At 38.7% G+C, this 13,189-nt stretch overlaps 1 protein-coding gene across 6 annotated transcripts in view; it reads right to left on the bottom strand.

The window, feature by feature from the left end:
* The window catches only part of PDSS2 (decaprenyl diphosphate synthase subunit 2), a 264,539-nt gene extending 255,465 nt beyond the window's left edge, over positions 1-9,074 (bottom strand). For all 6 annotated transcript variants that reach the window (XM_061207024.1, XM_061207027.1, XM_061207022.1 and 3 more), the window contains exon 1: positions 8,524-9,074. In XM_061207024.1, the coding sequence (XP_061063007.1) occupies positions 8,524-8,804 (281 nt within the window). In that variant the 5' untranslated portion in view covers positions 8,805-9,074. The remainder of the gene's footprint in view (positions 1-8,523) is intronic.
* Between the last annotated feature and the right edge of the window lie 4,115 nt (positions 9,075-13,189).

Here is a 13,189-nt window from a genome sequence, read left to right as displayed (position 1 = left end):
GATATGCATCTAAACAGTCTGATTCCAGAGCTCATGCTCACTATACTGCCTCTCACGAATTCCTGAAGGGCAGCAACTATGTCTTATTCTTATTTGTATATCCATGCCCAGAGCACCTCAAATATTTGTGGAATGAATTAAAATTTATAATTTTCTCCAAGTCTTCCAAGAAAAAGTCCTTCATAAGTAATGTAGGCTTTCAGTACAGTAATTACAGAACTGAATCTAGAAAGGGTCTTTCATAAACATGTGAGAGACTAAAATTAAATTTCTAATAATAAATTCAAAGAGCTCTAAAGAAGTTTACCATGCAGAAAAAGACTAATAAGGTTTTTTAGGTAGCTAAGTAACTAGTGAACTCAGTCAGGAACAAAAAGTCTCTACCCAGGAATCAATACCCTCTAAGAGAGAGACTAAATGTCATAATTTGTCTCCAATAAATGCATACCAAATTGATCCCATCTATCTAAACGTGAAATAGAGATCACAGTTTTTCCAAGGCAAAAGTAAAAAGACAGAATATTTAAACAAAAATTTAATCCTAAGAGCCAAATCTGTCAAGAGTAATCAATGAACACAAAGCCACATTGCTCAATGGAATTAGCTATGTTAAACAACAAGAATTTAACCAAGTCTATATGAAAAATGTATTGTTATTATCTTTGAAACAATTAAGTGTCTTCCATATGTTTATTAAAAGCTCTTAAGTTCTTGACAGTAGATAGTAATGCAGTGAATTTGTAAAAGCTAGAAGTACTTAAAAATAATACTGATTTACAGAAATTTAAGTGACTAAAAATAAAAATATATATTTTGCACAAATGGATAATTACATTTAATTAGCAAGATAGTAATGGCCCATAGGGTTCAAGCTGTACTGGGAGAAAGTGGGGATTGATGCACTGTCACTACCTTCAACCTCTCCCACACTACCCATCCACATCACATACCTGGACTTCGACATCATCCTACATATAATACCACTGTCTAGCTTGGACAGGTCCACAATCCCTCATCCAAAGTCCTTGAAACCAAACGTCTTTCAGAATTTGAAATTTTTCAATTTTAGGAAGGTGCAATTCACCCAGCACTCCAGAAAAATCTGGGGCAGCACCCTGTAATCAAACACATTAATATTTCTGTAGCAAAATGCAAGAATATTCACATTAAGTGGGATAAAGAAGACTATAAATGATCTCACATCAGTTCAGGTCAGATTTGTGAGTCTAAGAAAACATTTTTTCTGAGCTTTCAGGATTTTTAAACAGTAGGAAAAGGATGATAGATTGTACTATCAATATATATTGCATTCAATCTGCTCATTCCCTGCCTGAGAAGTGACAATAGCTCCCTTAGCTGCTATGTTCAGTTACAACACTAATTTCTACTAGTCCAGAATTGGCAACAGTTTTGGAAATCATTTAGTCAAACTTTCTACTTCACTGCTTAGGAAACTAAAGCCCAGAGATGGAATAACTTGCCTAAGGTCACACTGTTACCTACTGACAGAGATGAAACTAGAACATACAAGCCTCCTGTCTCCTAGGCTTACTTACTGTTTGTTCATTCATCCATCCATCCATCCATTCATTCTCTCTCTTTTCAAAGTGATTTCTTTTAGCTTTTCAAAATAACGAAATAATTATAGACTCACAGAAAGATGCAAAAATTGTACAGTCTTCCCTAGGTATCCACAGGGGCATTGGTTACCGGACTCCCTGAGGATACCAAAATTTGTATTGCTCAAGTCCCTTTTATAAAAGGGCGTAGTATCTGCATATAACCTATGTGCATCCTCCAGTATACTATTTTTTTTGGCTGCGTTGGGTCTTCGTTGCTGCACACGGGCTTTCGCTAGTTGCGGCGAGTGGGGGCTACTCTTTGTTGCGGTGCGCGGGCTTCTCATTGCGGTGGCTTCTCTTGTTGCGGAGCACGAGCTAGGCGCGCGGGCTTCAGTAGTTGTGGCTCACGGGCTCTAGAGCGCACGCGCAGTAGTTGTGGCGCACGGGCTTAGTTGCTCCGCAGCACGTGGGATCTTCCCGGACCAGGGCTCAAACCCATGTCCCCTGCATTGGCGGGAGGATTCTTAACCACTGTGCCACCAGGGAAGCCCCCTCCAGTATACTTTAAATCATCTCTAGATTACTTATAATACCTAATACAATGTAAATATCATGTAAATAGTAGTAAATACAATGTAAATGTTATATATAAATAGTTGCCTGGCTCAGCAAATTCAAGTTTTGCTTTTGGGGAATTTTTTTCCCCCAAATATTCTCGATCTATGGTTGGCTGAATCCACAGACACAGAACTCGTGGTTAAGGACTGACTGTATAAAGAGTCCTTATGTATCTTTCATCCAGCTTTCCCCAATGTATAGCTGTAGTACAATATCAAAACCTAAAAATTAACATTGGTATATTATTGTTAACAAAACTACAGACCTTATTCCATTTTCAGCACTTTTTAAAAACCTGTATTCGTTTGTGTGTAGGTATATACTGTTCTACACAACTTTATACCATGTATAGATTCATGTACCTACTATCACAATCACGATACTAAACTGTTCCATCACCACAATATACTCCTTTGTATTTACACTCCTCCCTGTTCCCCACACTGTTTCTGACTTAGTAGCCACTAATCTGTTCTCCATCTCTATAGTTTTGTCATTTTGAAAATGTTGTATAAATGGAATCATACTTTTGAAATTGACTTTTTCCTTAGTTGTGGTAAAATACACATAAAATTTACCATCTTAGCTATTTTTAAGTATACAGTTCGGTAGTGTTAAGTATATTCACATTAATAGTTCATTTCTTTTCATTGTTGAGTAGTATTCCATTGTATGGTTGTACCACAGTTTGTTCAACCATTCACCTTTGAATGACATATGGGTTGTTTCCAGTTTTTGGCTGTTACAAATAAGGTTGCTACAAGCATTCATGATAGGTTTTGATATGAGTTATTATTTCTCTGGGATAAATGCTCACAAGTGTGATAGCTGGGTTGTATGTTAAGTGTATGTTTAATTTTATAAAAAATTTTTACCATTTTTACATTCCCATCAGCAATGTATGAGAAATCTAGTTTCTCACCAGGACTTCATATTGTATTTTTTATTTTAGCCATTCTAATAGGTTTGTAGTGGTATCTCATCATGGTTTTAACTTACATTTTTCTAATGGCTAATAATGTTGAACAACTTTTCATATGCTTACTTGCCATCTTTATAGGCTCTTTTTGCCCATTTCCTAATTGTATTGTTTGTTCTCTTACCACTGAGTTTAGAGAGTTCTTTACATATTCTGGATACAGGTCCTTCTTCAGATAGTGATTTGCAAATGTTTTCTCCCTGTGGCTAATCTTTTCATCCTATTACAAGGTCTTTTTGCAGAGCAAAGTTTTCCATTTTGATGAAGTCCAATTATTAATTTTTTTCTTTAATGAACTGCATTTTTGGTTTCATGTCTAAGAACTGTTTACCTAGCCCTAGGTCCCAAAAATGTTCTCCTACGTTTTCTTAAGTTTTATAGTTTTACATTTCACATTTAATTCCATTTTACATAGACTTTTTTTTTAATATGGTGTGAGGTTTAGGTCAAGGTTCATTTTCTTGCCTATACTGTCCAATTGTTCCAGCACCATTTGTTGAAAAGACTATTCTCCCTCCATTGAATTGCTTTTGCACCTTTGTCAAAAATCAATTGGGTATATTTGTGTTGATCTATTTCTGAGTTCTCTAGTCTGTTCCCTCAGTCTGTCTATTCCTCTGCCAATACAACACTGTCTTGATCAATTAAGCTATATATATTAGACTTAACATAAGGTAGAATGACTCCTCCTGCTTTCTTCTTTGTTTTTTTCAATATTGTTTTAGCTATTCTAGCTCCATTCATGCTGTTCATTTTACTTTACTGTACTGCTTATTCTTGCTTTTAAGGTCCTCCCTATGCCTAGTAGAGGTATGACAGCCTGAGAAAGAAAGAAGAAAAAAGAATCAAGAAGAAAAAAAATTGTAATATAGTACCACCGCTCTTAAAACACTACCCATGTAATTTCTATCCATCTATCCCAATCACGTCCCAGTTTCTTCATGAAAGGTTCTCTACTATTCCAGCCACTTTATTTTTTTTATTTTTGTTACTGAGGTATAGTTAATGTACAATAGTGTATGTTTCAGGTGTACAACATAGTGAATCACAATTTTTAAAGGTTACACCCCATTCACAGTTATTATAAAATATTGGCTATATTCCCTGTGTTATACAACATATTCTTGTAGCTTATTTATTTTATACATAGTAGTTTGTACCTCTTAATCCCCTACTCCTATCTTGTCCCTCCCCCTTCCCTCTCCTTACTAGTAACCACCAGATTGTTCTCTGTACCTGTGAATTTGTTTCTTTTTTGTTATATTCACTAGATTGTTTTATATTTTATTCCACATATAAGTAATATCATACAGGGTTTACCTTTCACCAGGCCACTTCAGTATCTCTAAATGTAATAGCTAATATATCTCTACTACTCATTAGTAACAAGTCATTTACCTCCTTCTGATATTTGCAAATATATTTGTGTCCAACACAATGTCTATTCTCAAAGGACATGGTCCATGTTTTAGAATTCTTTATATTCCTCCATAAGCTTTAATAAACATTGAATTAAGGATTATTTATCTAATTGGAACTTACAACACAGAGAAACTAGAACATCTAGAAGAACAAGAGTAAAAAATTAGCTAATTGCTACATTGTTCCTAGTAATAAGATCATTATCTCACTAAATCTCAAGATTTTAAATTTAATCTCATTTCTCAATTAAATTGTTATAAAAGTATAGTTCTAGGCTTTTTTCCCTTTTCTTGATAACTTAGGTAAAGAAAGAGAAGGTAGTGAATACTGAATTATGGTGATTTCCTTTTTTTCTCCTCCTGTTTGCCAAAAATGCCAAAAAATACATCTAAATTTTAGGGCCATATGATTCACCCCTAATATATCAATACCATGTATATCTACCCAAAAAGTAAAATGACCCAAGGGATTAGAATACGGATTTAAGTAAATAATGTAAAATGTAAAATGGAACTAGTAAAAGAATTTACCAAATCCAATTTCCTATTGTTCTAACTATACTAACTATATGGGGTATTTGTGTCCTTTGGATAGCATACTGAGAGGCTGGCTCCCTCTCTTAATTATCAATGCTTTGCTCACAAGATTTCAACAAAGTCAGGTGCAGTATGTGAAACAATATAGCTGCTTAATCTATGTTTTTAGCTATAATTTACAATAACCACAATCTGCCTACCCTATGGATCAAATGCCTGCTTCTTTGCTAAAACAGATATATGCACGACCCCTTCCCCAAAAGTTTTTTGTTCATTAGCTGCCTGTGAGTTTAGACTGTTTAAATAATTTAAATAAATGTAATAAAACTATATGCAGATTAGCTCCTCCTTTTCTTACAAAATAATCTATATATGTAACTACAACTTTGCTGAAACTTATTATTTTGTTCCTCTTCAATTCTTTCACTGTAATATGGGACTAGGCAGGCAGGGTAGGCTACATACAGTCAGGGAAGTTTCAGAGCCATCAGTCTTACAAGCTTTCATCTAGTGTGTCTCTGGTGCCCTCAGAAGGAATCTTCTCTAAGACTCCAACTGATGCTCTGACAATTAAGTAGATGAACTGCAATTCTCAGAATACATACATTAATAAGGCTCTTTCCAGTTCTGCCCTTTTCACTTCAACACTTTATTACAGAGACTACAATACGCATCTGCACAATGTAATATACAGTCCAGGGGGATTGGAGCCAGGAACCCCCACGGATATCAAAATCTAAGGATGCTCAAGTCCCTCATACAAAATGGCATAGTATTTGCATATAACCCAAGGCACATCCTCCCCTATACTTTAAATCATCTCTAGATTACCTACAATACCTAATACAATGTAAATTCTATGTAAATAGTTGTAAATACAATGTTAATGCTATAAAAATAGTTGCTGGTGCACAGCAAATTCAAGTTTTGTTTTTTGGAACTTTCTGAAATTTTTCTTCCCCTGCATATTTTCGATCCACACTTGGTTCAATCTGTGGTTGTGGAACCTACGGATCCGGAGGGCTGGCTGTACTACTACACCCTCCACCGCTAACACTATCATTCCCATTACATACAGAAAAACCCACTATTCGATTAGCAAAAATGAAGACACTTCATGGTTCGTGTGTTGTGAGAACACAGAGTAACCTGAACTCAGACACTGCTAGTGAGAATGTACAATGGTACAACCACTTTGGAAAACAATTTACTATCTCCTAAAGCTGAACACATGTGCACACACGCCTTTATTCTCTCAAGACAAGTACACCAGGAGACGCGTGCTGCATATTCACAGCAGCACTTTTCATAGCACCAAAAACTGCAAACAACCCAAATGCTGATCGAAAGAAGACTGTGGTATATTTACAGAGTAGGATTTTACACACCAGTGAAAAACTAATGAAGTATAGTTAAACATAACAGGGATAAATCTTAGAAACAATGACGAATTTAAAAGCAAGTAATAAAGGACTGCATGCAATAAACTAGTATATTTATAAATTTCAAAAATGAGCAAAATTAAACACATTACTATTTAAGGAAACACTCGTGTAATTTTATAAGGAAAAATAAACACAAAACTCAGTATAGTGGGGATCAGGGAGATGGACCAGTGAAGAGAGAAGGTTCAATAGGATTGATAAAGTTACACTTCTTCAATTGGGTGGTAAGCTCATTCGTTTCATTATTAAGCCTTAAAATATATACGTATGTGTGTTTTGAGTGTGTATCATCTAGAATCTCTGGAGAACTAACATTCCAGCTTCAGGACAAGTTTAGCCTACTCATAAAATGACATTCCTGATAACCGGGAATGATGCCAAGAAATAAAATCACTCTACTATTGCTATTTGGTAACTAGTAACAAAGAAATAGCAAGTGTCTCATAAAAAATTAAAGCAAGAGGATGGGCAAGGGAAGTGAGGGTGGCTATAAAAGGGCAACGTGAGGGATCCTTGTAGTGATGGAAACGTTCTGCATCTTGACTGTATCAGTGTCAATATCCTGCTTGGGGGGAAAACCGCATAAAGGGTACATTGGCTCTCTCTGCATTATTTCTTCCAACTGCATGTGAATCTCCAATTATTTGAAAAGTTTTTTTTTGTTTTTTTTTTAAAGAAAACATTTTAAAAAAAGATAATTTTTGTCCAGGATTTCTCCACCTTGGTACTACTGACATCTTGGTGCACCTAATTCTTCATTGTAGGGGGCTGTCCTGGGCATTGTAGGGTGTTTAACAACATCCCTGGCCTCTACCTACTAAACACCAGTAGCATGCCCCAGTTGTGACATCTCCATACACTGCCAAATGTTCCCTAGTGGGCAGACTGCGCCATTTGAGAACCAATGCTCTAGTCATAAAAGTGAAGAACTGTGGAAATATTCTCAATTGAAGGAGACTAAAGAGACATGGCAACTAAAGTAATACCTCATCTTAGGCTGGATCCTGTACTAAAGAGGAAAGAATGCTATAAAAAAAAACATTATTGGGTCAATTAACAAAAGTGGACTATCAATGGTAGGTTAAATAAAAGTACTGTATCAATATTAAAAGTAAATTGATTAATGTAGTTATGTAAAGAATATCCCTATGCTTATGAAATGAAGTACCTGGGGGTAAAGGACCATGACATATGCAATGTACCCCAAAATGATTCAGGAAAAATATATCTCTCTGTGTGTGTGTGTATGTATTTTGTTTACATATACATGTGAATAGTATACGTATATATGTATACCATAGGTGAATATGATTATAAAGTACGTTCTTTGTATTATTTTTATTCTTGCAAATCTTCAGTACGTTTGAAATTATTTATTAATAAAAAGGTGGAGTTTTTAAAAATGGAATCAAAAGTTGTGGTCCTTAAAGTCCTAATGGCAGGTTTCACAGTAGTAGTTCAGCATAAGTGATAAAAATCCCGAGGGGAAAATGACTACTGACTAGATAAATTCCTACTTCAAGCCTGAGACAAACGTTGCAAGTAACTAATTTTCGGCCTATCTCCCCCTCCCCATTCTTTCTAGAGGTGACCTCTCGAATAATGCGGAACCGAAAATAAACCTATCCCACTTTAAAAGACCATTTCTAGGAAGTGACTCAAACCCACATCCCTACTCGATTTCTCCACAAATCATTGAGGCAACTTCACCTTCAGTAGTTAAGAGGCAAAAAACGCGAAAAGCGCACGTGTTCTCATTCTTCCTCCGCAAATAGAGTTAGTAAGTTAAGGTGAGTAGACTAGAGAAGACACAATATCGAATGCCTAGGATGGCTGAGGAAAGGAAGAGGTAAAAAGGGATAAGCAGGCAGGCAGTCTGAGAGAGGGAGGAAAGGGTGTACAGGCCAGAAAAAAGAACCCGAGTGGGTGCGAGTGTGTCAGGGCGAAAGAGAGTAGCTCACCTGGCTGTGGTAAGCAGAGGGTGCTGAGTCCCCACCAGCTTCCGCACCTGCATAGCGATGTTGCTGAGCTCGTCGCTCAGCAGGCAGCGGAGGCTCATGAAGGACGTGGGGTAGCCCACGATCTTCTCCGCCTCTGACACCACTTGGTTCCAGTGGGCCGGGGACCTGGAGGACTGACCACGCCAGGAGACCACCGAGGAGATGGTGTCGAGGGGGCCACGCTGGGGGCCCGAGGCCCCGAGATAACAGGGCAAGCGCAAAAGCAGCTGCCGAAGGCTCATAGTTTGAGTCTGGGGGTGTCAGGGACTTGAGGGTGTCCGGAGGTGGCGCGGGAAACAAGCTAGGGGCAGATGAGGAACTTGCGGGAACTAGAAGGAAGCAGCGATTCTTGACCCTCAGAAGAGGGTGGGTTTCTGGAGCCGTGACCAGAAACGAGCTTTAACAGCAGCTTTCTGCAGCCTGGGTTAGACAGACAACAGCCCCAAGTCAGCGCTGCCCACGTCCATCTAGGGTAGCAGCCACAGCACTGTCTAAGTGGGGAACGCCATATTGGAAGCGTCAAACGCGGCTTGCCGTAAAGACGGAGGCGGGCTGTTCTGCGGCAAAGAATTTTTTCCTACTTTACGGCGCAGCCGTGAACGGCCCGAAGGGGCGGGGCTTTGGAGATGAACGCCGGAAGGCGAGGTAGGATGAAAGCGTCAGCTCCTCCCACTTTCTCGTCCCGGCCTGCTAGGACAGAGGGTGACAGAGATCGGGGAGTGGGCCCCGAGTGGTGCCCCAGCCCCTTGAATCTGGGACGAGTCTGATTCGTCGTAGGATTCCCAGCGCCCAGCGCAGAGTGGGCACGCATAAATATGTGTCGTGAACGAGGGTCGGTGTCTAGTAATGGTCTTTTCGCGGCCCCCAGCCCTACGGAAGGAAGGGCTCGGGCGGAGGCGCCAGCTCCTCTGGGAAGCCATCCGCCGCCAAGCCCTGGCAGTGGTGGTGGACTGGCGTGAGGGCCGCCTCTCGGACTGTGGGGCTTCAGGAGCTGTGCGCCACGGCTCATGTGGAGTGAGGTGGGAGGCAGAATCCGGAGGTGGGGCTGAGCGCTCGTGACCTCTGCTCCCAATCTAGGAAAGGTGGCGTGGCCCCGCAGAAAGGGTGTTTTTTGTTTTTATTTCCCCAGGGTCTGTCCTCATTCCTTGTCTCTCGCCGCCTCACTGAGCCTCAGTTCCCACGTGTACAGCTCAGGCAGAACCAGCAGTGCCCCCCGAAAGGGTGCAGAGAGGCACTTCTAGAAGGAAGCTCCGCTCACCATCGAGAATCCAAAACTACCACTGACTCTAGTGCTTCCACTTACAGCTCATGTATTAGTTCATTTAATCCTCAAAACAACCCCGTTAAGTAGATAATATTAGTATTCTCCGTGTTTCATATGAGGAAACTGAGGCACAGCCAAGTCGTGTAAATTGCCTAAGGCCACACTAGGCAGGAAAGTAAACCCAGGTAATCTGGTTTCTGAATCCATGTTCTTAGCTACAACATTACTGTCTAAGTAACAGGTTACCAACCACTTCTCATTGTTTTCAGTGTGGTCCTGTAATGCTACCTATTCTTTATTATGTATGTCTAGCATCCTGCCCTCCTTCTCATCACCCAAAACAAGTGTTAACAAACCCTTGTTAATAATAAAGATATATTACCGAGTTTTACACCCTAAAAAAATAGCTTGTAAAACTCTCTTTAACTTTCAAAATCCTTTCAAATTCATGATTGATATTTTAAAAATTAGCATCATGCCTAATACTGGACTAGATTCGGGCTACATAAAAAATTCAGACTTAAAAACGGGCAAATTAAGGAGTAATTATTCACTTTGCACAAAAGATGCTTTCTCTAAAAAGGTTTAGCCTCAGACTCCCTTTGAATGGCAAATTTCCCTCGTGATTTAACAATCCAATTTTATTTCCAAAAATTCCGTTTAGGCATAACTTTTCAAGGGTACATTTTAGATAAAGTGGATTATGCTCATAAGTATTAAAAACAGTCTGGCCCAATAAATAAATAAGGCAGGCCGAAGTTCAAAAACAATTCCTGTGAAAGAGATAACACACTCCCGGCAATAAAATTCAGGTCTGTTCTAGATGAAAATAAATGTGGAGAGTGAGATACCTTACCATTCTAAAAAGTTCCAAGGCCTGAGCTGGGTTATCCAAGGTGAAAGAAGTCATGAAAAAAAGGAAGGGAGATAAGGACTGAATGTGATATATTGTGCACCTGAGGCTGTTTCTTTAGCAGCGTGGTACTTTAAGACTAACTTTTCATGCAATTTCCTTAATACCAATTCACAGCGTGTACTTTAATTTCTCCACAGAAGCCAAGTGCATTATTCTCCGGTCATACTCTATTAACCAAGTTTTTGATTATTCATGGGACTTTTAGTCCCATTTACTTTAAATAAATAGCACTTTCCTTTATTCTTAGAGTTAAAAGGTTGCATTATACCTAATGATAATCAGTTTTTAGAAGGTTAAAATGGTATTTATTATTTAATCTTCCAGATAAATACATAACTCCTTAGAGTCTGACTAAAGAGATATCTGAATTGCTAGTGACTTCTGGAGGTGCAGAGAGGGAGAATCTGTGACTCTGCCCTTCCTCTGTCACTGATAATAGCCATTTTGAGGATGTCTGTGAATGTGTGCATAAAGAAAGAATACAGCAGGGTTCCTTACCTTGGCATTAATGACATTTTGGAGCAAATAATCCTTTGTTATGGTAGGCAGGGGGCCGGGGGTGAAGGCTGTCCTGTGCATAGTAGATGTTTTGCAGCATCCCTGGCTTCTACTCACTAGATGCCAGTAGTACCCCTCTCCAACCAGATTTGTCTGAGGACCTGGCCAAATGTCCCCTGGGGGGCAAAATCACCCATAAGAATACAGGGAAATGGGAGATGCTGAAAGAAAAAAATTCCCATCCATGACATTTACTCCTACAAAGCAGCAGCAGAAGAGGTCCTGGGTGTGAGCAGCCCTGCAGATTAGAGAGTAGTCACTCTACAATCTGTGGAAACCTCCAGCCATACACAGGGACATCTTCTCCTTGGCATTGGGATTGTTCTGGAGACAGAAACCTGACAAAAGATGGTCACAGTTCCTCCTTCACCTTTCTCAGGATCCTGAAGCTGGTAAAGTACTAGTGGACTTTACTTGCTGCCCTCTCTGCATTCTGCTGACCTTAGAAAGAAGTGAGGTCATATTTGATGTCCTTTTCTTTGGCCAGAAACTCGAACCAGCCTTTGGAAATACAAGGTCTTAACACGGATGGTGTATGCTTTGGGCTTTGGCATTTCCATGATTAGGTGAGTGGAAATAGATAGGGATACTGCAGCCACCCTCCTATCACCCTCAGAACAATCACCTATTGTTTATGCTAAAAGAGTTCTTCCAAAAGTAGATGAAAGCATGGCATATATCTTGGGGCAGAATGATAAATGGAGGCAATTAATCTGATTAGCAAAAATCCAAAAGTTTGACCACCTACTGGGTTGGCAGGCTAGAGAACAGGGATGGTACATGTTACCAGTAAGAATGTAAAATGCTGTGTAAACAGCACCTATGGAAGGGAATTTGATAATCCCTAGCAAAATTACATATACGTTTATATACTGTGTGTAATTACAATATACATTTGACCCAGAAATCCCAATTCCAGAAATCCTTCCCAAAATATAAAATGACTTATGCACAAGGTTATTCACTGCAATATTATTTGTAATAGCAAAAGACTGGAAACAAACCAAATAACCATAAATAGGGGACTAGTTGAATAAACTGGGGTAGATCCATACAATGAAACACTATGCAACTCTGAAAAAGAATGAGGGCCATCTCCAGAAAATATGTCTTGTATATCTCCAGAAAATATGTCAGCTTTAAACAACAACAAAAGCACAACCAAGGTGCAGAACAGTATAGTATGCTTTTTTGTAAGATAGGTGAACTACAAATATATATTTGTTTACATTTGGGAGGGGGGAAAACAGGTGGAAAGGACAGGCATGGAAGCAAAGTACTCTGATGAATATACCTTGACTATATAGTTTTGACTTTAGAATCATATATATATATTTTACATATTCAAAATAATTTTAAACTCAAAAGAAAAATGTGATTCCTAAAATTTGAAAACAACTGAAGCAAATTACCTAACTGTATATTAAGTTGGTGGTATAATCGCACCAAGTAATTAATTTAATGACTTTAGAAAATACTGTTTTCACTGTACATTCACAGAGGAATATGCTCTCAGGACAAACAGATTTACAAAGAAGTCTTAAACTTCATCCAGTGTCTTATTGCTAGTAGAAATATAGATATTATTACTTTCAAACTATTCTTGTATATTATAGGTAAAAACCAATATTAGAGTTGTTATGAATGATTTTCAGAGTAAGTAGAATCCATGTAAGATTAAAGGTGAATTGGAAATAGTATGAACTTATGATTTTTCCTTTTGAAAAGTGTTTCTTATAACAGAAACAGACTCACAGATATGGAGAACAGACTTGTGGTTGCCAAGGGGGAGGGGGGTGGGGAAGGGAAGGATTGGGAGTTTGGGATTAGCAGATGTAAGCTATTATATATAGGAATGGATAAACAACAAGGTCCTACTGTATAGCACA

The sequence above is a fragment of the Eubalaena glacialis genome, chromosome 12, assembly GCF_028564815.1.
Source record: "Eubalaena glacialis isolate mEubGla1 chromosome 12, mEubGla1.1.hap2.+ XY, whole genome shotgun sequence".
In the NCBI taxonomy this organism is placed as follows: Eukaryota; Metazoa; Chordata; class Mammalia; order Artiodactyla; family Balaenidae; genus Eubalaena; species Eubalaena glacialis.
The sequence above is the reverse complement of the archived record's forward strand: the minus strand, read 5'-3'. Positions and strand labels throughout refer to the sequence as shown.